This window comes from Trachemys scripta, chromosome 5, assembly GCF_013100865.1.
Source record: "Trachemys scripta elegans isolate TJP31775 chromosome 5, CAS_Tse_1.0, whole genome shotgun sequence".
NCBI lineage: Eukaryota > Metazoa > Chordata > Testudines > Emydidae > Trachemys > Trachemys scripta.
Window position 1 is genome coordinate 9,561,149 of NC_048302.1, and position 27,295 is coordinate 9,588,443.

At 40.9% G+C, this 27,295-nt stretch overlaps 1 protein-coding gene across 3 annotated transcripts in view; it reads right to left on the reverse strand.

Annotated features, from left to right (window-relative positions):
- Positions 1 to 27,053, reverse strand: part of USO1 (USO1 vesicle transport factor) — a gene marked incomplete at its 5' end in the record, with an annotated part of 54,863 nt that extends 27,810 nt beyond the window's left edge. For 2 of the 3 annotated variants that reach the window (XR_004645815.1, XM_034771201.1), the window contains 12 exon segments: positions 140 to 351; positions 2,710 to 2,864; positions 5,374 to 5,462; positions 6,740 to 6,880; positions 9,218 to 9,396; positions 12,185 to 12,305; positions 12,935 to 12,990; positions 13,148 to 13,250; positions 13,761 to 13,861; positions 23,677 to 23,756; positions 26,760 to 26,824; positions 26,967 to 27,053. Coding sequence is in view for 1 of the 3 variants with exons in the window: in XM_034771201.1 (XP_034627092.1) it covers positions 140 to 351; positions 2,710 to 2,864; positions 5,374 to 5,462; positions 6,740 to 6,880; positions 9,218 to 9,396; positions 12,185 to 12,305; positions 12,935 to 12,990; positions 13,148 to 13,250; positions 13,761 to 13,861; positions 23,677 to 23,756; positions 26,760 to 26,824; positions 26,967 to 27,053 (1,389 nt within the window). 3 annotated transcript variants of the gene reach the window in all.
- Positions 27,054 to 27,295: the final 242 nt, after the last annotated feature.

Here is a 27,295-nt window from a genome sequence, read left to right on the forward strand (position 1 = left end):
ACTAGATCTACTATTGAATCTCGCTTGCACTTAAACTGAGAAAATTAGCATTTTTCTTTGAGCCACTAATAGCAAGGGAACATTTTTCTTCTTAAGCAAACAGAACTGTGGCAATGATACAGTACATTTGACACTCTACCTGTGAAAGAATGTTGGTGCATTGTTGCAGCAAAGACACTGGAGGGTTACCAATACTTGTTGCAAGCTGAACTCTTAGCAGTTGCTCTTTCAGAGTTGCGTTATCTTGTAAAGCATGGGCCAGGGCCACGGCGGCACACCAGTTTGAGAGAGAGTCCGTGGAAAAGAGTCCGCCACAGAGCAGCTGGCCAGCCGACACAGAATTACCTGTAGCTACAATAATGGCAAACAAATGCTGTGGCACAAAAGCAAGCCATGATCAAGACTCGTAAAGTAGTTATGATACAGTAGCACAGAGAGCCCCCAACCAGGATGGGGACCTCAATGTGCTAGGTGCTGTCTCCATCTCAGAGAGGTTACAATTTAAGCTCTACATTCATCCTGAAGACATCTTAAGTTCTATAAAACTTTAGGAATAAAAATATGGCACCTACATAGTCGTCTAGGGGTAGCGCAGTGGAAGATGACTGCCTTTCTCATGCGGCAAAAAGAGAGAGGGTGTCTCATGCCATTGTCAAGCACTCCCAACTAGGCCCTCACCACATCTACAGTCTCAGAGGAGCCCTTGGAAAGATTCAACTTTCAGAGAGAACAACCTGTCTGCTAGTTGGGAGTTCTACACCTCCATTAACAACAAATCCGATCGTAAGGCCAGACTTGATGAAGCCCTGGCTGGGATGATTTAGTTGGGGACTGGTCCTGTTTTGAGCAGGGGGTTGGACTAGATGACCTCCTGAGGTCTCTTCCAACCCTGATATTCTATGATTCTATGTAACATTATGACAGGTTTCAGAGAGGTAGCCGTATTAGTCTGTATCCACAAAAAGAACAGGAGTACTTGTGGCACCTTAGAGACTAACAAATTTATTTGAACATAAGCTTTCGTGGGCTACAGCCCACCACGAAAGCTTATGCTCAAATAAATTTGTTAGTCTCTAAGGTGCCACAAGTACTCCTGTTCTTTATGTAACATTAGACATTTGGAATGTTCTCTCAAATCCTAAACAGCCACACACAGGCGGACAATAGGATGGCCCATCACATTTTTCTATGGTAGGTAGTGTGATCCAGTGAATGGGCCCGGGAATGGAGAGACATGGGTTCTAGTCACAGTTCTACCACTACCGACCTGCAGTCACTCTGCGCAAGTCATTTAACCTCCCAGCATCTGATTCCTCCTGAGTAAATGGGATGGCACTTTTGGAAGGAGCTCTGAACTCCACAGATGAAAAGTACTGACTAAGTAATAAAGTAGGATGACAGATGGAGCTTGCCAGAAAAGCTTTTAAAAATCTTACTGAGTAAAGAATTAACAAGAATGTACTCCCTGAAAGTTTGAATGAGCCTCAATACCCTGACAAGGTTAACAGCCTGAGTTTTGACAGGCAGATAATTAATAAAGGAGTTGGATCAGTTACTTTTAAGTATCCAGCCCAAAATGGATAAGAAAGACATTGTGTGTGTTAACATGGTAAAGCCTTTGTGATTTTTAATGCCTCAAAATACTGGAGTGAATCCATCAAGCACAGTTTGTTTTCACACGTGCATATTCATGTGGTACTAGCCCACGAGAGTTATGGCAGACAAAGGCCTCAAAGTCCAGCTTGTACAACTGGAAGACTGTAGAAAGCTTCTTGGTTTAACTGTAAAACAAATGGAAATTTGACTTTGATCCCCTCGTGTTGTAAGCTGCTTATACTTGGCCCAATATCTATAAATGGGAAGTTATAGAGTGCAGCAGGAGGTGTGAAAGACAGACTCTGTTTTAGAGGGAGGGTTGGATCAGAAAAACACCGTGGCATTAACAAGCAATGTGTTAGACTTCCTTCCCATCATTTTACTAGTAGGTTATATCCCTTTCCTTGGAGGACACCTGCCTTATTCTCTGAGACACACTTAGCAAATTTTGGATGTTTGCTAAATAATGAAAAGAAACGGGGCATGGTCATAATGACTTTTTTCAAGAGTGAATGTCATTTCACATGTCATACTAGGGAATGCAGCTCCAATTTTGCTACTTGATGGCTAAGATTTTGTATCTTATTAAAATACTAGTCTGGTTCTCAGCCTCCTTGGAATTTAACTTGTCAGGAAACATTTTCCCACATATACATCCCTCTACCTACTTGTAAAGTACAAGGCTGAAAGTTATTGCTCAGACTAGAAAGTGAATGTATAAATTATATGCCAAAGAACAAAAAAATTAATGTTTTAGTACAAATTAGCATAGATTCTAATAAATAGAAACAATCCCTCCATGTCAACTCCAAGCACAGTCCTCCAATTTGGTATCAGTCCTTATCCTGCTAGAGCATAAATAATTTTAACCAAATTTTACAGCCTGAATTCTTGTACCTTTAACACCTGAATGTTATGCATTGTCAGTTAAGTTCAAATAGATTTCAAGTCAAAAAATTCTCTCAAATAAAAACACTGTTCACAAGGTGATTTTTACATCTCTTGTTCTTGGCACTTCACTAAAAGGTATGTAATATTTTAGAGGAAACCTTGATGATGCATCCAAATGGATGCTAAAGTGGGATTTGTTTTTGAAATGTTCAAGCCGCATACCATCTATGGTTGACGGGAGAAGTGTTGAAACGATTTCCCCTTGTCCTTTTTGGTTTTTGTATAAGAAACACTGGAAACAGTAAAGGACAGCACAGCGCAGTACAAATGGTTGCCTTTCATTCACCATGGACATCAGAAGTACTACGATTGCAGACCTGTTTTGAAAGAAAAAGAGAGCCAATAAAATAAAAAAGTCACAAAATAAATACAGTTGCTGTTACCGTACAGGGTAGGCTCAGGACTGCGGTAGCAGGAATACTGAAAGCTTAGATGTAGGTGCATCAACTGTAGTGAAACCTCTGTTAGGTCTTGTCTAGACTAACAAAAATCAGACTTAAAATACAGATAAACTCTGCTTTGGTACAGGACAACAACTGATCATGATACAGGACCACAGCCTGAATGCTTTTAGTGGCATGTTTGTATGGAAATGTGTATTAGCGGTCTATAATCCATATTTTATTTTTAAACAAAATCCAATTTAACAAGTACCACTGGAATATACACTTGAGGGGCTGATTTTCTCTAGATATAGAAAATCTCTTAAAAGGATGGCCTAAGAAACAAAAGCAATGTCAAGCTTTTAGTATGAAAAGTAAAATCTATATTTTTAAAACTATGTTGTGGGGGTAATTGGTGCAAAGAACATTGTTGCACTCAATGTTATGATTGAGGTAAGCCGACGTGTACCATCAGATGTATTTTTACAACTGAAATGGAAGGTTCTGCATCTAAGAAGCTGCAGGAGACCGACCTGCTAGGTCAGTTAGGAGAGAAAGTTTTGCGCATGTTAAGAGAACGTCACAGCCACTCTTTCAGGTGCTGCTTCTACTTCAATATAACTTGCCCAAGGAACTCAGGTATTATCAGCTTTAGTTCTAAGTAAGGTTTACCATATATTTGGATATTTATCTTTAGGGGTAACTGGATTTTCAGGTTTAACCCTAAAATATTCTCTCTCAATATAGTACATTTTGTTCCTTATGTTTATCATGGAGCAAGACCGAAGAGGCCTGTTGGATCATCCACTCCATCTCCTTGCCAATACATGACTGTTTCTTACAGGACTTTTCTATAGTGTTTAGTCCTGTCTAGTATCGAAAGCTTGAACAATGAGTCTTTTCCACTGCCTAACAGATCTTGCTATAAGGAAATTCTTCTCATCCATTACTCTGACTACTTGTACCTTCAGGTACAACACTGGATTCCTCTCCCTCCTTGGTGTTTCCATCATTCAAATAATTGGTAGACTTATTTTTCCCCTTCCTAATCACTTAGTCAAGTTATTCATATTATTCCATTTTCATGTTTTACTTGAGATCAGTCTGTTCTGCTCTGATAGCTTGTTATTGTTCTCCAACATGTCAACGTCTTTACAGTAGGATGTGTTGACAGCTGAATACAATACTCATGTGCAGTCACATCAGAGCTGGATAGAAAATCTTACTTCTCGACTCTAGGTCATGAAGCCTTGCCACAGGTAGCCCATAACGGTACTGGATTTAAAAACCTGCTGTATCATGTTGCAAAATCAGGTCCAGTTTACTGCTGTTGCTCATCTCGGGTTTTGCAGCACTACGGTTTTACAAGTTCTCCTCTCATTGAGCATGTGCAGTGCAGACTAGAGAAATTTCTTCTAAATATATTAGCTTTCCTCCTCCAGCCCACCTGAATCAGGGTCATTTTCTGTCTATTTTTCCAGTGTCTGCACTGCAATTAAAAACTGGTGGCTGGCCCGGATCAGCTGATTCAGGCTCGCAGGGCTCTAAGGGTCTGTTTCATTGTGGAGTAGACATTCAGGCTCTGGCTGGAGCCCGAGCTCCAGGATCCTGCACGGGGGGGATAGGCCCCAGAGCGTGGGCTCCAGTCAGATCCTGAACATCTACACCAGTGGTTCTCAAAGCTGGTCCGCCGCTTGTTCAGGGAAAGCCCCTGGCGGGCCGGGCCGGTTTGTTTACCTGCCGCGTCTGCAGGTTCAGCCAATCACGGCTCCCACTGGCCGCAGTTCGCCACTCCAGGCCAATGGGGGCTGCAGGAAGCGGCGCGGGCCGAGGGACGTGCTGGCCGCCTTTCCCACAGCCCCCATTGGCCTGGAGCAGTGAACCATGGCCAGTGGGAGCCGCGATCGGCCAAACCTGCGGACGCGGCAGGTAAACAAACCGGCCCAGCTCGCCAGGGGCTTTCCCTGAACAGGCGGCGGACTGGCTTTGAGAACCACTGGTCTAGACAATTAAACTGACCCATAGTCCAAGCCCTGTGGGCCTGAATCAGCTAACATGAGCCAGTTGTGGGTTTTTAATTGCAGCACTGATGTACCCTGAGTAGCTTATTTATTCTCTCTCCTTTCATTGGAGTTGACTGTTCCTCAGTTTGCAGAGATTTCATTAATGTACTGTTACTTTTCTAGATCATGAAGGAAGGTGTTAAGTGAGACCACTTCAAAAGCCATTCTGTGTGGAAGCCGTCTAGACATCTTCATACTTCAACTAATGCACGTTTGATAATCCTTCCACTGCAAAGCTTTAATTTGGTATGACCTACTGTAGCTTTAAATTATTAAATAAAAGACTCCCTTTCTGACTGATGAAAGATTCTAAATGGAAGCTTTTCCCCATGCCAACATATCTGTGCTTGGTAAATGGTTAAGCATTTTTCTTCCACTACCTTGGTGGATTTGAAGGTGCATTTACAGAAGCAAAGTAGTCTTGGTTTATTTGGCATCCTCGAATGACTTCTGACACAGTGTTGATGGTCTAAAGGAGAGTAAGACAAGACACAAAGGTGACATGGAAATCAAGATACCAAAACAGCAATAAACTAATTCCTACAGCAGTCAGAATATTTAGGGAATACATTGACACAGATATCAACTTTTAAACATAGTATTTGTAAATATTGGGGCAGACCAGTATATTCACGATTTAGAAGTCCTTATTTAGATGAGATAGTGCTTTCAACGCAAGGAAGCCAGATGTCCTGTGGTTTTAATGCTATTAGTCATTTGGGAGAGTGGACCCTGAATGTATCTCAGAAAGGTATAAATTATAGAGGGAAGTTGCAAATTAGGATGCAAGGTACAAGGTGGCTGACCTGCCCCTCCATTTATTGAAGGACAACATGTAACAGAAGAAAAGTAACTTCAGGAAGTATCACGTGGCACACAGCATTTTCCGTAGCCTATGTTACTTGGAGTCATCTTATGAGGTTACCACAGAAAACTAAGCTAAAACCAGGTTTATGTTGGAGGTAAAATCAGGTAAATTAGGAAGAGGTAAATGGTGTGACTGAAGTGATTTACTCAGCTATATCTTTTTGGAAAGGTAGCCAACACTAAAATGGAGGCAACCCCCAAATGAAATAAGCTAAAAAGGTTGTTATATACCCTCATCAGAGGTGAGGCTAGATTGAAACATCTTTTGGACACCTAGCGTTAGAAATGCAACTGCTATGACAAACATTTCAAGCCCATTTGCCAAGGCTGCTAATGTTGGAGGTGGGACAATCACTGGGATCCACCTGACCTAGTTAGTGTCCTCAGGTAAGGGATTAATTGCCCTCACCTTAACTTGGTAAAGGACTTCCCAGAAGCTAGACAAATACATCCATTATTGCAGCTGTGCAAACTCATGCTAGCTTGTTCACACTGGCACTGAAGGTCAGGAAAAAGACCAGGGACTGAACTGACTCTGGAATTACCTAACCCCACAAAAAGCAGTGAGCAACTCAAATTACCGTCCAGTAAACGTAGAACATATACGCACATTCACACACACACTTCAAGCTGAGATTTAAGAAGCAAAGCAAGTTTTACATCCGATTGTTTTCCAGAGCTATAGCTGTAAGGAGCCACCCTAAGCATATATCATTGCTTGGGGAAGAGAAACTGAAATCTCGCCGACTTCCAAAACTGACAGTTAAGGAATATTAAATTCATCTAATATGATTTCACTGTATGGCTAGAGAGTCTCATATACGACTGCTTTCCTATTCCTTGGCTACCTCCTCTCTCTGCTTCCTCGCCCTCCCTTACCTCGGTCAGAATGTCGGCAGGAACACCCGTTGCCATCAGGATCGTGCAGAGCTGCTGTAATAACCCACAATGAAACATGGTTTTTTGACAACTGCTGGTGGCACCAGGTGGGTTTGTGGGGGACACCAACACCCGCACAAGCTGTAAAGAAGAGAAATGCACGTTGGTCTAGGGAGGGAGGGAGGGAACGCTGGCGTTAAAACGCTGATTTCATGCGCTTCACGTGGTGAACAAGTAAAAATTACTGTACAAAACTGTCAATACCCAAGTAGCATTTGAAGGCCAGTGACACTGCAGAGAAAATTTAAATTGGAATCTAGCCAGGACACGCAAGTCAACTCTACTCTTCAGAAAAAATGCAACTTTTAATTCCCACAAATGGCCAGGATCTTTTTTGTGTCTTAAAGCTGCCGTTGGATTAGAAGTTAAAGTAAAACTCAACACCTGAGGATTTCTTCAAGATTCCGAAATGTCTGAGCCCACTGCTTGTGCTGAAACTATGTCAGGAATTTAAGCTACATATCCAAATTGAATAACCGTGCTACTTGTGCACACAGTTCTGTCATAAATTGAATCTAGCTACTTTTCACAAGAGGGCAGCATTCCTTCAGAATGAATTCTCTCGTTTCACTGTTCTTAAAACAGTTGTCATTAGTTACAGCACAGAAAAAAATCTTAATAGGCACCTTGTGAATACAGAAGTGCCAATTATGCAATTACCCCAGTTATGAATTCACTGCGATAGCAAATTCCATACACTTTACAAAGACATCATAAACGCACAAGAGGTATACTTGCAAGAGCGTCAAACAATTGAGTCCTTGCCCAAAGCACTGTTGTCACTTGTTTCATGCATTAATTTTAAAATAAGTATAATGCTAAACATTAACACATTTTAAAAAGTCATTTATTAAAGAGTTTTTCAAAATATTTTAAAGAGCATTTCTGAGCTGAAAAGTGACTAAAAAAGACAACATTCATACCTCATTACATAGTGCTAACATACATGGCTGGAATTAATTGATTTTTTACTTAACAATGGTAGACCAAAATTTTTTTTCATAGCACGACACCAACTACTGTTATGGTTTAATAGTTTCTTGAATACAAGAGACGCATAGTGTGCGTGTGTAGGTGGAAATGCAGCAGTTAAAATGAATTAAAAAAACGAAGCCTACCATTATTCTTCTAATCGTTTTTAAGGAGACCTTTCGTGTTCATTTATTTTTCCTATATACTTTTCAGAACTTTTGTATTAGGAGTATTTGACTTTGCTCAAATTCCAGTTGTGGATAGTTTGGATAGTTGATATCTAACATATTGATAGTTACAACTCCAAAAAAGGTTCCGGGATGTTTATGTAGTGTACTTTACACCCCTGCCATCTTACAATTCCCTTTGCTGAGGATGGACTAGTAAACATGCATATGGCATTCAGGAATATTCTGAATAGAGAGACTGCGTATTCACACTGGCATGCTGAACACATCCGGCAATCCAGTATCACAGTAATGATGCTACTCCCAATATTTGGCTTCCACAGGCTGCCAAACCTGTGCGCTGTACATTTTCCCTTGCCGTGAAGTTTAACGATGTCTTTACTCCTGCACAATTCAAACCAAACACTGGAGATTCCACTCTTACCTACTTTGAACCAGGAGTTTATTTGTAAAGTAGTGGTAACGCTTCCAAACTCTACAGACAAAATGTAACTCTGCCCATTTGAGATGCTGCTTGCAGCAGACAGTGCAAAATGTTTCAATTGTGATCACGTATAATCTGCTGAAATAAGTGATCTTGGACACCCTCTGCTGACCATGGGGCTAGATTTACGATTAAAACACACAATCTTAAATTAGGAAATGCCCATACAGAGTAATTAATCATGCAACTTTGAAGTATGCTTAACGCAGTTTTATGCATATATGTCATACGAAAGGCAGAATGAAGACAGCCTGAAATCAGAGCTGAGTGATTGTATAGCATCTTGTGAGCTTTTGATGACACAAGATCAAAACTCTCTTCTGTGATCTTGGAGAAAAACTCCAAAAACTTGAAAAAAGAGTTAAAATTCCTGTGTGACTCTCTCATCAACTCCCACGTGAAAAAGAAAATTACTGTTAATTGAATTATTAAAAATACTTGGACATTTTCAGTTTACTCTGGGGATTTGACAGAACTCTATGCACAATTTTACTGTCTGATCTTACACACTGCAACAGGGGAGAGAAAGAAAGTTATCAAACCATAAAAGCTGTCAGGAGTGCTCTGAGTATGCTAGTTGAAGATACGTTTATTCTGGGGTTTGGGTTTTTTTCAACTGACTAGATTTAGTCTCTGGCTTCAGACACTTTCCAAAGGAAAAAACCCCACAAACAAACAGCTGGCCACGGAAGCAGAAAAATAATGATTTAGAAAGCAGAAGAAAGTATGCAAATTCCTAGCATTGTTCCACCAGTAAATCACAAGTTGTTTTACCTGTAACATTAGATGAAGATTAGTTACTTTCTGTGCCGACCAACCAGAGTTGTCATCTCCAACTTCAAACCAAGGTTTCATACGCTGAATGTATGAACCTTCTTTAAAGAAATTCTGATTGGAATTATTGTTCTTTAACAAATTTTGTAACAGGAGAAGACAGTCTTCCACTACTATTCCTGGAAAGACAAGAGGTAAGGCAAGGATTAACTGAGAAAGTGAAAGATATTCCATCTCCAGAGGTCTAACACCTTTCAGGTATAACAGAACAGAATAATACTTTCTGACAATTCTTGGAAGCCCAATATTCTAATGGGGACAAATTATGGTTCTTCCATAACTCTCAAATGAAACTTATTTGTTTAGAGAATGTGACTGCATATAATACAAAGGTTTCTTGTGACAATGAAAATTCAGTCGTTTGGGGGCTTTTTTTAATGGCTTGAAGTAAGTATGTGTCTCTATTCCAGGAACAGGCTTCATCAGTCTCCTTTTCTACTGCAACAGTGAAGAAAAATAAAGACAATCCTAAATAACACTAGTGTGATGTCAGTGACCCAAGGTAAGGGTCTTACTGTAGTAATTCTTACTGGGTAATCCGTAACTTTATTCAGACTCAAACAACATTCTCTCCTCTCATTCCAAAGTTATTTCTAATGTAAACTTCTGAAAGGGAGAAGAAATTCTTAGATCTAAGCAGCGAGATAATCCAATTTCAATTGTGAACTGTATGGAGCTGGAATTGCATCTCCCTCTACATTACGCACTGCACTGAGGACACTAACAACAAGCAATAATGCCCAAAATCTATGCACAGAGAAAAGGGGTATAATTAAAGCATTACACTGGGCAACGTGGCCCAAGAATCTGAATGAGAGGAGCAGAATGACTGGTGACAACACCCTCCTATTTCTGTGCTGGCATCAAACCTGGTTTGCTGATACAGAGGCTTAAAGGTTAATTCCCTCAGCTTGTGAAAACAAGAGGCATGGGTGTGTAGCATTAAGGCATGGCGCAACATAGATCAGCTGTTTAGGGGGGGGAAGCTGTCAGCCGTGCACAGTGAAGATAAACCTGAAGTGGAGAAATAGGAGGGAAGAGAGCGGAGAGCTTAGCGCTTCTGAAAACAAGTGCCCTCTTTGCAATTTGCTTGTTCACTTTTCCTTTCCTCAGAGCTTTAGAAATACTTCTCATGACATCATGATCTGCTTAACAATATCCTTTGAGTCTAAACATTTTTGACCTTTCCGTCATAACACTTGCCATTGCTAAGCTGCCTATGAGCAATGGCCTGTCAACTTCCCTCATGCCTCATCCCTGGGGGAGGGATAGCTCAGTGGTTTGAGCATTGGCCTGCTAAACCCAGGGTTGAGAGTTCAATCCTTGCAGAGGCCACTTAGGGATCTGGGGCATGCTCTCCTGAGGTCCCTTCCAACCCTGATATTCCATGGTTCCCTGGGTTTTTTACCATCACAGAGCTTACATGATCAGTGCTACAACATTCTCAGTCTCTTTTCACTGTATCTTGTCTATGACAACGAGTTTGAATATGCAGCGTGTTCAGCCTCACGTTTTAAGTTGAAGACACAAGGAAAATGGACAGCACCTCTTATGCTAGCTGTCTGGGATGACATTTGCCCTCCACCTCCAATGCCACAGGCTGTTTAAATCCAGAATGGCCATTTTTAGAAAAAAGGGTAGGAGGCAGTAGCCTGTTATTCTGTGTATTTAACAGAGATATGAAAAACGGTGACTTACACTGCGGTAACCATGGTTCCCCGTGATGTCAGTGTGGATCCCACTGTAGGCATGCATGCCCATGCATCTTATGTATGCAAGGTCTGATTTTTGTTTAATAGTTGTATCTCTGGGGGCCACACATGCACCCTTTGTCTCTTCATGCTGCCACGTGGAATTGAAAAACATGGAACAGCTGCAACCTTCCCCCACTTACCTCACAATTCAAAGTCTGTGGTAGCGGAGGACTCAGGAAAGGGGTGATGGAGGGTGGGTCGTGAAATATGCAACTACAGCATATCGAAAACCCCCAGTTACTGTAGGGGAAGTGACTGTTCAAGCAGCGTCCCCTCACGCTGGGGGGAATGAGGAGTTTCAGCTGCATCCGTCAAATAATGATTGTAAAACTGCTTTCCTGAGTATAGCATCCAACCTAGCCACTCAGTCCAAGACACCGTACAATAGCGGGTTACGCCACATTGCTGCCTTGCAGTTTTCTGAAACTGGCACATTCCCGAAGCAGGCGGAGGAGGTTGTTTGCGCTGCACTAGACTGAACTTTCACGTTCAGTGGAAGAGGTACTCCACTGTGTTACTCACTTCAATATTCTCTGTGAAGCGCTCACTGGACCTTTAGAATGTCAATGTGTGACTACAAACATTGCTCCTGTCCATGTCATAAAGGGAAGTCCTGTGTAATTTCCTCTCTCCCAGAGCTGTGTTGGCTTCGGGAAGAAGACAGGCAGGTTAATTGACTAGTTTAGATGACTCTGGGTGACATCTGAGCACCACCGTGTCCCTATGGACTGTCTTATAAGGAGGTTCAGCCATGAGAAGCTTACTCACCCTCCTGGCTGTCCATTCTTCTACACATGCACACTCACAGTGGGATCCCCGCAGACACATTCAAAGAAGAAATTAAGTTTGCAAATCTCTAATGGAAGTCCTCAAATCAGAATCCAAGATGATCCTAGAAGTTGTATACTTGCTCATCCCACCACTCTTACTATGATCCTACTCTGTGTACTTGGTCCTTTAACCCATCCACACAGCACTGGTAACACCTGAAAGCCACTAACTGTGACCATCTGCTGTTCACTCTGGTGTTTCTATATTAAACAGAAAAATCCTTGAGATTCTACTCGGATTGACACAAGCATTGCAACAGTCCTGGCATTTTCTCTCCATCGCCACACCTTGTGAGTAAAGCAACATTCAGTTCAGACCATACCTCCATCGCTGTTCCCTTCATCTGTTACGATATCCAGCAGTCTCTCAAAGGCATTTTCAAAAGCGACTATTTTCTGAATGGCGGCGTTGCTTTTTGTCAGCTGCTGCAGTAACAAGACTCCCTTCAGGAAGAAGATAAATATAGTGACTAGACAAAGCTTTACTAGAAGAGGAGCGTTAGCTTTAAAGAAGTGCCCCTCCTCGACAGTTCTAATACATTAGCAGTGGAAAACCTTGGTGGCAATTACTGGATACAATTGTACATAATGCATGTGGCAACTTGCATCAAACCCCGTGTGAAGCAGTGTGTTATGCCGCAAACTTAGCTCTAAATGGGAATATAAAAAACTGCCAAAAGAAAGAATTAAGACAGGAAGTGGCTATAAAAATCATATACAGAGCTGCACTCCTCAGTAATGGGGGAGGGGTGGTTTTGGCCATCTCTAGATATACTGCCTCCCATAGCTACGCTCTTGCATACGCTCACGGTGCTTTGTAGTTCTACGAGCTACTGATGCAAATACCATCCGGCACAAGAACTGAATCTGCCTCAGGGACAGGCCAACCCATTCCTTCCTGCCCACCCTTTCATGCCTCTCCAGAGCGCACCGACTCTGGAGCAGCGGGGCTAAAGGGAGGTTGAGTGCAGCATTACAGAAACAATGCAATGGAGAACTTCTAGTTATGAAGAAGATGAACAACTCTAAACGTACGTACAAGCATGATCACAATCCCTTTGTTCGGTACTTACGTCATTCCGTATCACCTCCCGAGAGTCTGCGAGTAAATCCATGAGCCTCGAGACACCTGAAAAAGCAAACAACCACATGACGTGAATTACCACAAGGAGTTTACTAGAATCCCATTTTGGAAGTCCCTTCAAAAGTAGTTACAATGCTCTGTTAGAAGTGCCCCTTTGGACTGACATTTCCAGTGTAAGTTAGCCAGGGACCAAACTACTTACCCATGGGACTGACAAGAATTATCTGCTGCACCTGGGGTCCTTGCTGCTTTAACAATGACGTAAGAAGTTTCACTCCAGGCCAGCGAACCTGGAAGTCAAATTCCTGCAGGGATATAGAGAATGACATTAAACAATGAATCCAGGAGCATTTCACACTCTTGCAAATGACCTACACAGTGACTTTAAAAACAGGACAGCTATATGACTGGGTGCCAAATGGCCCTAATGTAGATGGGCATTCATCACTGTGAGCAGGTCCCTTTCCCTGCTCTGTAACAGCGAACATGCTGTAAATTCAATTCTCACCCCATGCTGGTTTTTTGCTTTAACTGTAACATAACTACCACTAGCTTCAGCTCCACCCTTCTCTCCCCAGGGTTCCTCTAACCATTTATAGTCCTGTTCTGCTTCTAAAAGGCAGCACTTTCACCTATCCTATTGTGAGATGTTGCTTTCTTCGTTCTGGAAGAGTGATTTCATGCCCATATTCACCAAAGTTTTTCTTAAACTGCCTCAAGTTTAATTTGTACTACACCAGAGATACACAACCATGAAGAATCAAACACCCACTTTAATGTTTCTTCAGTATTCAAAGTACCACATCACTACTCACCTCTAGAAAGGTCAACAGGAGAGTGACATTTTCTTGCTGTTTAATGAAGATTTCTGTAAACTGCCTTCCCAGATCATCAACCTGTTTTTGTGGATTTTCTTCTGTAATGTTCAAGAAGAATTTGTTACACTGTAACATTAAAATAACTGTAGAACTTCTTCTAACAGGTTGCAGTAAACACACAGCCTATATAAGATACTTATGAGTCAAGGTCCAAAGAATCCTTATTGCCATATTAAATAATAAATGTATCTCCGCCCCCCCAGTAATTATTGCTGGAATCTGTGTGCCACAAACAATATTTACATTGGTTTAAACATGAGAGAGAATCTGAGTGTTTTCTATCCCAAAGTCAGAACAGTAAATGATGAGCTAATTCATTTTAATAATGGAAAACCACAAATTCACTCAGTAGAAGTCTGATTCAGCTTTCATGGAAGATGATGGTGTCTTGCCATTGACTTTAATGGGAATCAGATCAGGTCCCAGATAAATACTTCATAAAATCTAGACTATTTTTAACTGGACTGTTTACAAGAAATTCTATTTTCATCAGTCACGTCTGCTCAGAGCCACATTTCTCATCTACAGGACCACACACTCAAAATGCAAGCAAGCTCCCAAGTGATCAAACAGCTCTTCAGAGCAGAGAACACCTGCCTTTTCAAATGAAGGACAGGAAGCAGCCTTGGGGATTTAGTGTTTGCATGCAGTCGAAGTGAAGCGTACAGCTGAACAAGTGTGCCACAAAGATCATTCAATACCTTCTCCAAAGACAAAGTAGATTTACTGCTCCCTCCTTCAAGGCTTTTAGTTTAGGAGTAAAACCGTCTAAAGTTGGAGGTTCAAGTACTTACTTACTCTTGAAAAAGGATTTATTTATTTTTTGGTTCAGCGATGAAAAAAAACTCAGACGGACCCAAAAAAAAGGGACTTTCATTTTAAGATGTACTGATGGCAAAATAACCGCTCAGATCTTGATTTGGACTAATTCCAAAAAGGCAATTCACAGTCATCCTGTTATCTAGCCTTTGGACTAGAATTATTTAAGTTCTACACAAGTAAATCAGTCTTATATATGTTATTTAAGATGTTCATGTTGGACAGACTGGAGAAGTAGCAATGGTGGCACCAAGAGTGTTGAAACAGCATGCCAGATATCATGAATACTGTTGTATCCTGTGTATATTTTCCCATACTGGGCAACGTCAATTATCACCCAGATATGATGGAAAAGCAACAACTAAGTTTAGATAAGACTTCGGATAATCAAGGGCTATTAAGTATAAGAATCGATCACGAAGCGATGGGAGTCTGTGGTACAACCGTCTTTCAGTTAACGGAGGTTGTATTTAGTTAGATTCGGATATGGTCTCTGATAAGCCTTTCAGTTGCAGATCGCTGGTTCAATCCAATTCCAGTCAGTAGCAGCAGATATTCGTTACAATACAATAATGTTTGATGACGTAAGTGAAATGACTTTGTCTCCACACAATCTATGGACAGGGGCCTACCTCACAGAAACCCGTCAAAATAAACTTCCTTGTTGCTCGCCTAAGATACAGAAGAACTGAATGTGCATGAACTAAAATTGTCACAGTTACAATGGTGTCCTGCACATCAAGCACAATGAGGGAATTTGACAATGGTAACATGCACCATATTTTTCAATGTTGTATAATTACTAAATGAGAAAAAGTATCAGGGGGTAGCCATGTTAGTCTGTATCCACAAAAACAACAAGAAGTCTGGTGGCACCTTAAAGACTAGCAGATTTATTTGGGCATAAGCTTTTGTGGGTAAAAAACCTCATGCATCTGAAGAAGTGAGGTTTTTTCCCCACGAAAGCTTATGCCCAAAAAAATCTGTTAGTCTTTAAGGCGCCACCGGATTCCTTGTTGTTTAAATGAGAATACTATTCAAAGACATTAGATCTCATGATAATCTACTGAGTTACACTGGATTCAGCTAATCCTTGACATGCTATTAGAAAAACAATCCTGCCAAATGTGTGCTAACCCTCATAATACTCCCTCCTTCCTGCTCCATGTAATGGTTCCACATGCACTATGCAGGTCATACCACATTCACCATGTGGAAAGCCCCACTGCAGACAGTGCACAGGGCAGGGAGGGCCATGCTATAGACACAACACGCAGTTTTACAAAGTTTCACTATTACCTCCTGAGCTGTGGATTGGATGCTCTGTGGCAGATGCACTACGACAGTGGATATGTAGGCATTACAACAAGCAGAAGCTGGAAAGTCAGGGTCTGATCTGGCAAAATGCTACGACAGTGCTTTATGGGAGCATTCAGTGCACTACTCTGAGTAGCTGAACTCTCTAAAGGTTACCTTCAGAAACAAGACCTGTATTTTTCTATAGCAAGACTATCTTAATGAAACAGCCAGCAATTAGCAGTATGTAATCTAGGAATACCAGTGATCCTCCCTTTATTAGATTTTAGAAGAAAGCGCTGTTTTGTATCTGATGCTGAATGAATACATTCTGCACATACTCATTGATAGGCTAATTATGCTATCACAGACTCTTAAAAATATATTAAATGAAAGCGTAGTTCCCTAAGTTGCATTCACTCTACTTGTCCCAAAAAAAAGGTACAATGGGAAGAGAGTGCCAGGGGAGAAATCATTGTGTTAGTCTTCTTACAGCCTGTGAGAAAAACTTAACACTTCTCCAACCTGGATATAGTAACTGAACTTGACTCCAAGTTACATAACATGATCTACTAAGAAACCCATTCCAATAACTGAAAAGAACGTCTCACCTCCTGTGTACATATCTAATGTAGTAATTGGAAAAGTTACCTTTGGCATTAATGGTTGTTAGACTGCATCATCCACATAAAAACCAAAGAAATAAGCAGTTAAGTGTTTCACTGCAATAATCAGTTCCCCATCTAGCTTCAGCTACCTCCCTTCCCGCAGGCCATGTATCGCCACCTTGATCCCGAACAATTAACAGGAACCCTTGAGCTAAGAGCACAGGTGTTGGTTACATGTTTTGGCACTTAACATCTGGCTTGACATGGCTTTCATAAATAGATCAAAAGCAGGTCTCTGTTATTTTGTACTGGTGTGTAACTGCAGCATTGTGTCAGACTGCTAATGGTGACGGCAGAGTGACTTACATTCTCCTAAACATTTCTAACAAACACGTGAATGGGTGATTCAGGTTAGCGATCTTTCCATGCTTAGGTGTGTGTAAGGGTAGGTCCACACTATCCACCTGATTCAGCGGGTAGAGATCGATCTTCTGGGATCGATTTATCGTATGTCATCTGGACGCGATAAATCGATCCCAGAAGCGCTCCCCCATCGACTGCGGAACTCCTGCTCGCCGAGAGGAGGAAGCGCTGCCGACGGGGGAGCTTGCCTGCGCCGCGTGGACCCGCAGTAAGTAAACTTAGTTCTATCTAGGAAACGTCGACTTCAGCTACGCTATTCTCGTAGCTGAAGTTGCGTTTCCTAGATCGATCCCCCGCCCCAGTGTGGACCAGCCCTTAGTTACAGAACTGAAGTCTGCACATTGTGGGCACGTATTGGTTTATTTTGTTTATGGTAAGAGTGAAGACTTATTTTTCCATTATGTCCCAAGTGGCGGATGAGGCTGAGAAACAGAACTGCTGAGTGGAGGGTAGATAAGGTGATGACTACCCTAGCTGGTCATTTCATTACTTTTTACAGCATCTGGTGGTAGATGATGCATTCTAACAACCGTAACAGAGTCTGAGCTAGAAATTCCCCCACGTAGTCACAGCAGATCAACCCTCAGCTACTCACCTGCATAGCTATCAATGTTGCCTAGCTATTATCCCCTTTACGTCACCAGACATCCACTGTCTCTCCTCCACTCACACTTCCCCATCTACCACCAGCCCCACAGAGCTCTTCCTGTTCATAGAGCCCTGATCCCCAATACCAACTCTCCTCCTACACCTTATGTCTATCCTCCAGTGTACAGTTCCCGCTCCCCCATTCCCATGACGTGCTCCCTCCAGCGCCCCCATCCATCTCTATTTTAAACACCAATACATATCAATGCTAAGAGCACAATGTGGCAGAACCGGGAGCATGTTAGGGTGCGGGTGAAGGAAATGTGAGAAAGTAGGGGCATGGGGTTGATGAAGGGGAATTCAGGCTGTGCATGAGGTGGATGAAGGAGACACTTCACTTAGAGAAGTGGCACTCTGGTGAACAGGTGATTCAGAGCAAAGCCCCTTTACCCTCTCCCAGATTTTTAGAGTAAACCCAATATCCCACCCATCCCCACATTCCTACATCCCCTTTGGTTTCCCATGAAGCTGACTCATGGTTCATCAAATAACCAAGGGACGAGCTAGCAGATGGGTGATCAGGTATGGAGGCTGGGGTGGGCGGAGAAATGGCAACATTTTAGTTGGGCAGATTGGGATGTATGCAGAGGACCTGTGGCCGAGGAGGAAGGAGCGAAAGAAGGGTGAGTGGAGGGAGAGCCTAGTGTCCAGTTGAAGGGCTCATCTGCTCAATGAAGCTGCAACACTTAGGGAACCTTTCAAGCACCAATCTCAGCGCAGCCAAAAGGCACTAACCACATGCCTCCTCTCCTGGATACAAGCCTCTGTCCTTCCCTGCTCATCTGAAGCCTGCTGCTAAAATGTCCTTCCCCTAAAGCCTCACTCAGCCTCTTATGCTCTCCCAAGCCACACCCATTCTCTGTGCTGCCCATTCCTACATGACCTCAGAGCCACATCTCCCCTGACGGCACCCCCCCATGCTCCCCGCTGCCCTACCTACTTCCCAAGTGACTCTGCAGAGCACAGCAGGACTGCTCTAGTTAACAGAAGCAGCTAACACACAGTAGTTCTGTCACCACCTAACCTTTGTATAACTCAGCTGTTATCCTGAATACGAAGACATTTGTAAGTGTTTAATTTTAACATGTTGAAAGTGGCTCACACCCAAGAAGTCATCAATTAGCTCAAGAAGAGTTTGTGGATTATTGGTGTTAAACTAGAGGAACTCAAAGTAACGTGCGGAACACAGGGCAATACTGTGAGAGAAGCAGTTGTATACGCTTCATCTGCAAACATTATCAAAGATTTTACGAAGCATTACACAGAACACCCTCTACAGAGCTACTGAATTATTCGGCCAAATTTGGCTGATCAGTCGAGGTCAATTATTTGCAAAACAAAATTATTTTAGTTCTGCTTTAATTGCAAGTCTGCATACAGACTTAACTAAGGAGTTGCTACTGCTGCCTCCATAATTTAGAGACCTGTAACAGGGGGACAAACTGCCCATGACCTTGAGTTTTGGCACACAATCTAGACAGTGGTAGAACAAGGGAAAGATGTTTACCTTTGATCTTTTCTTCAAAGGGCACAAAAGTCAGCATTTGTTCAACCACTGCAGTGCCCTTTAGAGTCTAACTCTTAATTTGCTAGGTTTTTCCATTATTAATTGTCGGTAACAGAAATGACCAATTAAAATTTTTATCATAGGTTGCCAATCATAATACTCAAATATATACACAAGTTAAATGTATTTCTTCCAATGAAGCAGTCATTTTGGTGCCATTGATTTGAAAAAAGTAGGGTCATCTAAGGTTAACTGTTCTGTTTGAGATTTTAGTCTAGGAAGTTGTTAACTCTTTCCTTCCCTTCTGATAACCATGAAAAATAATGTGTGTACACGACTTTACAAAAACCTGGAAAAGTAGATTTTATAGCTGAACCCGGGCGAACCTGATACAATATTCTCATAGACCACAAGGAGCAAGACTTTACAACTTGCAGTTCACCCACAGCTTTCAGAAAAAAACCAAGTTCCGTTACTAGCAGACTCACATTAACACATGCCCTTGTTCCTCCATTAAGTTCTAGTATCTTAATGCTCAAGAGAGTTCTGGATGGTAAACCCAACATTCATTTCCTTTTATCAGTGTGCTGAGGGGGGTCTATTTACTCCAATAGTTTTGTTCCCATTCAATATGTCCTAGACCAGTGGTTCTCAAACTTCTGTACTGGTGACCCCTTTCAAATAGCAAGCCTCTAAGTGTGACTCCCCGCCCCATAAATTAAAACCACTTTTTTATATATTTAACATCATTATAAACGGTGGAGACAAAGCGGGGTTTGGGGTGGAGACTGACTGCTCACGACCCCCCCATGTAATAACCTTGTGACCCCCTGAAGGGTTCTGACCCCCAGTTTGAAAACCTCTGTCCTAGACTTTCATATGCGGGGGCCAAACAAAATATAAGTCACCAGAAAAATCAAAAGACCATTTAATGGTAAAGGAAATATGGAAAAGGAAAATCAGAAAAATTAAACTGAAAGTTAGAATGGAAGGAAAAGCTGAAGAGGGCATGAGGAAAAAGAAAGAGGTAATACATCAAAAGGATACTACTTCAACTTTGATTTCCCTCACACTGGTCAATTACATTATTGCAGATGCTCTAGACTGGCTATTGTTATGTGAAGTCATACTTCAGTTCTGCGAGTGGAGGGGAAGAGGGATCTCTGTTTATGATTAGTTTTAGATGTTTCAGTAACAAATACCGCTTTTCAAATGACCAGTCTTAGTTGATTTGTTAAAACACACTAAATGCATCCCAGAACTGTGACAGATTAACAGATGAGGAACAAGTAAGTGTGTAAGTGGGCAACTAGATCCACGAAAGGAAAGTAATAATGCCATATTCTTTATGTGTATTACTTAAAAGGGACACTGTGAAGGCTGGAAGGATCAAAGCTTCATTTTTGTTCTGTATAACAGTTTCTCTTAAGTCCTTCAATGCGTCTTCTAGACACAAGAACTCTATGAGTCCATACTTGCTCGGCAAAATCTTGTGCTGAGCCCTGATATCCACTTTCATTAAATAGTTAACCGAGAAGTATTTAGACTGTTGGAATGCCAATAAGCCCACTTAGAATCATGGGACAGAATAACATGCCCACAAACTGATAAGTACCTGAGCATAATGGGAACACACACACATTTCAGGTACAAAAACAAATTTAAGAAATTGAGTTTCAAAACTGAGAGAAGAAAGATTATGAAAAAAATTTAGTAAGGATTATAAAAAATATCTTACAGTGTCCTTTTTAACAGTGAAGAGAGTGAAGGTGAAAAATAACTTGTGATTAGCAACTATGACTAATAAAAGCAGCATGCTATATAAATTGAGGTTTTTACCTTCCAAATCGTCTGTAAAGGTAGACAAAAAAGGAAAAAAAAAAAAAAAAAGAAGAGAAAGGTTCACAAGTAAAACAGCTTTCCATGTAGCACGGCAGAACAGCAGAATTAATAATGGATTTCAAAGGCAGCCATCTTGGAATTCTGCCACCATTATTACTTTAGTTGTCACGGAAGTGGCAGAACAAGACAACCCTGGACTCCTGCAGTACTTCTGATCACACACACGTGATACTAGGCCAGTAATTCTTTGTTTTTAATGGCCGTTTGAGCACAATGTTCTTATGTCAGAACCTTCCTTCTTTGAGGGGTCTTCTATCAAGGCCATTGCCAAAAAACTCCATGCACCCGTGCTGCCTATTCATTCAGTAACTCCAAAATTACAGCAGTAGATTTTACTAGAGGTGCCTGTGCCTTCGATAAAGGAGACTGCACGAGAAGAGGCAACTGAATGAACTTGCGGGAATAGGAATAAGAAAACGAGGGAAACAAGAAGGTGGGAATTTGAAGATTCCCATATATTGTATTAGTTTCTGTGAGCATTTCAGGCTGCAAGTCTCATTCAGCAATGCAAGGGAAGGCACAACAATTCTAGAAACGTGCTCAAGCACATTTCCATTTCTGCCCATATCTTGACATTACAGTAAGTTATATGTATTGGTCAATCTACATACCTTCCAGCGAGACCTCTCTTCCGGTCTACATTGCTCAAACTTTTGGAGAACTTGTGTAAGGAATTGTTCTACCCCAAAACTCAACGTAGTTGGCAGTATCCGCTTTTCAAGTACAAAATTGAAAAAAAAATCCAGCAACACAGTAGCAGTGCTACATAGAATTGAAATCAACAACCAGGTGGTGAGTGTCCTCTGGTTACCTGCAATGCTCTTGGGCTCTATGATGGATGCAATATAGGATGAACCCATGGATATTTAGCATGCCATGAATTTTGGAAAATGCATTTATATCTAAGTTTCTCATTTTCCTAAGTCTACTCTGTTGCATATGTTTTGTCCATGCGCTGACCCGGCCTTCAGACCTTCTTTTGTTGATTCAGGGTGATGTGTTTTCTTTAAAATCCCCCAAAGTCAATAAAGTGGTTTGATGTGCTTGACACTTTTATTTTTAAAACTAACAGTGAGTATGTATGTGGGTCTGTTGGTTAGATTGTTTAAACTAATAAGCTAGGCCTGGTTTTCTAATGAAAGCAGAAGCAGCTACATGTGCAATTGCAAAAGGCTGTAACAAAACAAAGGAGAAATGCAGTCTCCTGGAAAAGTCAATTCAAGTTGTGTTTTGCAGCAGCAAAATTGTAGTTTGTTTTATTACGCCGCCCATTCTGGCTTTATTAGTTACACTAAAATTGCTGCCTGTCTTTCTGGCAGAGGTAGCTGCCTATGAATTACTTGATTGTAGCCAGGAAGTCCAGACCCAATCACTCCATTCCTCAGCTGCCAAAACTGGTTATTAGAGCACTACAGAAGTCTTACTGATTAAGGCTCACCCTCAGGCATGCGGAGAAGTGCAGGCCAATATGAGCTAGGCCTGTCTCCCTCCTGTCTGATCGCTCATTGCTATTGTGCCCAATGCCCCTCACTTTGCCCAACAACCTGAAAAACTTGCGATCTTCACTTGACTGGAGAGCTGTTTTACCCCATTCTAAGCAGCAGGGATTTCCCCAGCTGTTACTGGTTAATAGTAAAAGGGAGCAAATTCCAATATACAGTCTTTAACGTGAAGTACACTTTTCCCCAAATCCTAATTATGATTCAAAGTAGATTCTCTTTAAAGATTTTATGTTTATATTAGGCTATTTAAGAATCATTTTTAGCAGTAATCATTTTGCAAGATTGTCAGTTTTATCAACAGCTCAAGAAAAGGCCTTCAAAGGCCTCCAATGATCAACCAAATAGTCTCGTTCTAAATGTGCCTAGGTGTGATTTTATCATTTAACACACAACTGGGAACCCACATCATAATGCCTAATCCTCCTATTTAATCCATTTGTTACCGTTTTCTTCTTATAAGCTGTTATAACAATGAGCAGCTAAAAATATCAAGTTTCAAGACCAAATGTATTATGCCTCTGATCAGATGTGGAAATACTGGGGTGGGAGGGGAAGAGGTGTTTGTTGGGTTGTATTATTCTTATTATTTCCATCCTAAATTGACAGTCATTGCATGGCTGGCAATCAAAATATTTTCACACTCATGCACAGCCACCTTTAGCTTTTAAGGAATTCATGTTTTCTAAGAAACAGTCATTGATAAGTGAGCAAAAAAAAGAAGTCTATCATTTGATCAGGGCCACTCATCTCAGTTTTAGCTTTAAGTACCAGATATTGACTAATCTGCAAACACAATTTAAGTCTAGTGTCAGATAATCCTTCTGTGGAACATTGTTGTATTTTAGTATGAAACTACAGACAAAATCCCCACAGAAACAGATACATATTCCAAATATGTACTTACAGAAATAAATGGGCTAAAGGATTTCATATTACTACAATGCAAGTTACTGTTGACCAATATTCCTTGCATTCAGACAAATGACCGTAGTGGTACTATCGTAAGAAAGGACCCATTAAAGGAACAGTGTTTAGTAAACTGCATACCATTACATTTTTATCATTTGAACGTAAATCATTATAGAGTAAACATGAAAATTGCATTTAACTGCCGGGGGTGACTACAATTGTTACTACTGCAGGCTTACCTTGTTCCTCCTCTTCTAGATCATTCGATACTATATTGAAGAGAGTGTCCAAAGCGTAGCCAATTATTTCGGAATCTGAACTGTGAACAGAAGTAACACTTTTCTTTAATGACTTATTTCCACTTTTTTCGCTTTATATTATTTCCTTCCTAGTGCAGACAGACATATTAGCAAACAACCGTAGTACATGGAAAGGCTATGTTGTCACAGGGTTTTTTTTACATTGGAACACTTTGCAGATGTGGAACTGTGTAATCACTGTAGAGTTCAAAATCTTCTTCCCTATGTATGAAATAGACATACAATTGGGTGTCATTCCCCTTGGGTGTAATCACTTCAGAAATTAAGAGCCAGTTCAAAAATGCTCAGCAACGTAACTACCACCATGCCTTTCATTTCAGAAGCCATTCCATCTCTTCTGAGTATCTCCAAAAACTTCATTTCAAGATCAACTATACAAGTTGATCAGCATGAACTATCATTTGTTTGCTCTTTTTTCACTGCAGTTGTACTGAACCTGGATCACGTATCTAGACTAATTCCTTTAGCACATCAGTTAACAAAGACATCTCTTAAGAAATCAAGGTACTTCATGGAGATTTCAAGATCTTAAGAGTTTTTCACTTTAAGATTTTGTACTTAATGCTGTAAACAAATTTAGATTTAAAATAAAGGGACATCTTTCCAAGGCTGTAGATAATACAACACCATAAAGTTCCAGAAGCAGAAGTAATTTCACCAGGAACTTCGCTAGCCAGACTCTTTCCCCCACTTCAAAGTTATGAGACACTAATCCTCAGCCCTCTCCAAAACCCCATCAAACATCTGTCACTTTTGCAGTGTGCCTTGAAAGGCACCAAGTTCAGGCTATTTCAGACCTAAGTGGGGAGCAATGGGCGACCAGTACAGATCCCAGAGCAATGCTGTCACATGCTACCAGCAAGATGCCCTTCTCAACAAGCTTCAGTCTCTGAATGGTTTTATTAAGGTGCAGACCAATGTAGGGAGCATTGCAATAGTTTAATCTTGAGGAAACAAAATCATGGTTAACAGTAGCCAGGGACACATAAGAAAGGAAAGGCAGCAACATCCTAACCAGACACAGATGGTAAAAAGATCACTGAGTTACTGCTGTAATAGAATTGCCAAACAGTAGCGACAGGGTTTTAAATAACCCCTCTATTTATGGATCAAGTAATGAATGGTGGACATACTCTCCAGTTGCTTCTCCCAACCCACCGTCACCACCTCAGTCTTATCTGGATTAATCCTCATCAGCTCGCTTTCGCCCATGCCCTAATCTCAACTAGACATTGGCTGAGGTATTGAACTGCACTGTCCAAGTCAAATGAAATAGACATACAATTGGGTGTCAGCAGCTTACTGAAAACACTACATTTCCATGCTCTTCACTAATCCTTAAAATCCTTCACTAATCCTTTCTCCACAGATTGGAGAAAAGGGGTGACTGAATGGCACTCTGTAGTATCCCACATTTCAGACTTCTTCAGGAAGAGGAGCAAATTTAAATGATCTACTTAAGTAAAACTAAAGAAATTTTAAAAATCCAGTTTACTTTTCACCATTTATGGTTTACATTCTGTACTGCGTTCAGCTTCCAGAGTAAAAACAGAATAGCCAGTTCTGTTTTATTTGCAGCCAGTTGCCAATCAGCTTCACTTTCAGATTCTCAGATACGTGGGAGACCTTATATTGAGTGGTACAGCGGTGCCACTGTAAGATCCGTAGTTTAGACATAGCCTATAAGGAGACCATGGGAAGAGTGGAACAATATGTTTACTTGAAACACAGAAGAGGAACATTTCTGGGCTGGGATAAAGAAGTCTAGAAGCTGGAAGAAGCAACTCAGATCAGAGAAAAAGAAGATTGTACTTGGACAGGAGAAGTGCAGAAGAAATGCAACTCATCCAGTAACACATGACGATACAAACCAAGATGGCTTATTTTTCTACTAGGATCAACGTATGAAGCTACATACACCACTCACATAGCACTGTCTAGGTGGGAATAAAGTCAAGTGTCAAAGTGTGCTCAAGTGGAAAGATGCCTATGCACTGTAAATGATCACCTAGTTTACAAATCCCTCTTTTTCTTGGTTCTAATGTGAGAAGATGCTCTCCTGCCCACCACCCTCCTTACTTCTACGTGGGAATCCAAGCTCCTCGTGTGGGCAACGTACAAGCTGGATTATTTTATATTATATTATAAAATATTATACAACCCTTGTGATTATTTCTTACCCTAGCTCTGTGTGGAGATGCAGGGGGGTAGAAGACTACATTATTATATGCATCCAAGTGGAAGGGAAAGAGCAGCACATGATGGTGATGCCACGGTAGTGGATGAAACTACAAAGAGGAAGTTACTACACACAGTGCTGCCAAATGCTATAAGTAGATCAACTGGCGAGGCAGCTGTATATAAATAATTTATGTTTTTCCTTCTGACACATGAACAATTTCAGATGAATATCTTTTTTTCCCTTGACAGCAGCACTTTCAACACCAATAAGCCTTAATCTGTAGAAATGAACGCTGTTCCCTATAAAAAACATTGTACCAACCCACCAAATTATGTACACCAGTAAATAAGACTGACTGGTTCCATATTTAGTCCTCCTAATTACAAATTGTTAAATAATATCTTAACTTCCTTTTGCCCTAACACATTTGTTAATATTTATATACGTGATTCTTTAGTCTATTAATAGCATGACTTCTGATTTGTCAGTCGTCCAGACATGACTAACTTTACATATTTTAAAATTAGCAAGTTTCTGCTGTATTTACACACACTTCTGTATCGCCATTACTTTATCGCTATTATAATTTGCCATCCCTAAATTTCCTTGTTTCCTACTTCCTTATTTTATGTACATGTTTGTAAGCAGGTCCTGTAAGCAAAATTTAATCTGCCAGGAGAATTACTAATAAAATTTAGCATTCTGTACACATTAATTACAGGTCTGGTTTAGTTTTATTAAATATTATTTCAGGATGTAGAAAACTATTTGAGAAAACTGCCACTTAAGAGTTCATTTTTAGAAGTTAGAATGTGCTTACCGGTCTGTCTGGAGAACATTGATAAGATGTTCCATAGCCTGGAACCCCACCTCCAGGCGATATTTCTGTCCAGAAAGTAAAACATTAAAAGTAGTATTAAAAATGTTATTAGTAATATTGTGCAAACTGCAGACAACACTTTTAAACGGAATACCACAAAAGGCACTGTATACGTTCATGGCATAATAGAAAAAATACAACACACACCTTTGATAATGATTTGAGAGCACGTACAGCATCCCTTCGATCATCTAATAAAGTAGATGAAGCTACACGGTCACAGAGTTTCTGAATCTAAAACAAACAACAGATAGTTGCATCAAGCGAGATCCAGTAACAGTAATTCTATAGCAAATTCAAGATCCACCACAGCCAGCATCTCAGAAAACTAGCATGGGACAACTGACTATTTCCCTATTTCTTCTGTTCAGGTGGTAAATTAATTCACTGCGGAACAGAACACTTGGAAAACAGAATATAATGATTGAGATATAAAAAATCTAGACTGAGACATGGGTGAACTCAAAGTTCACCAA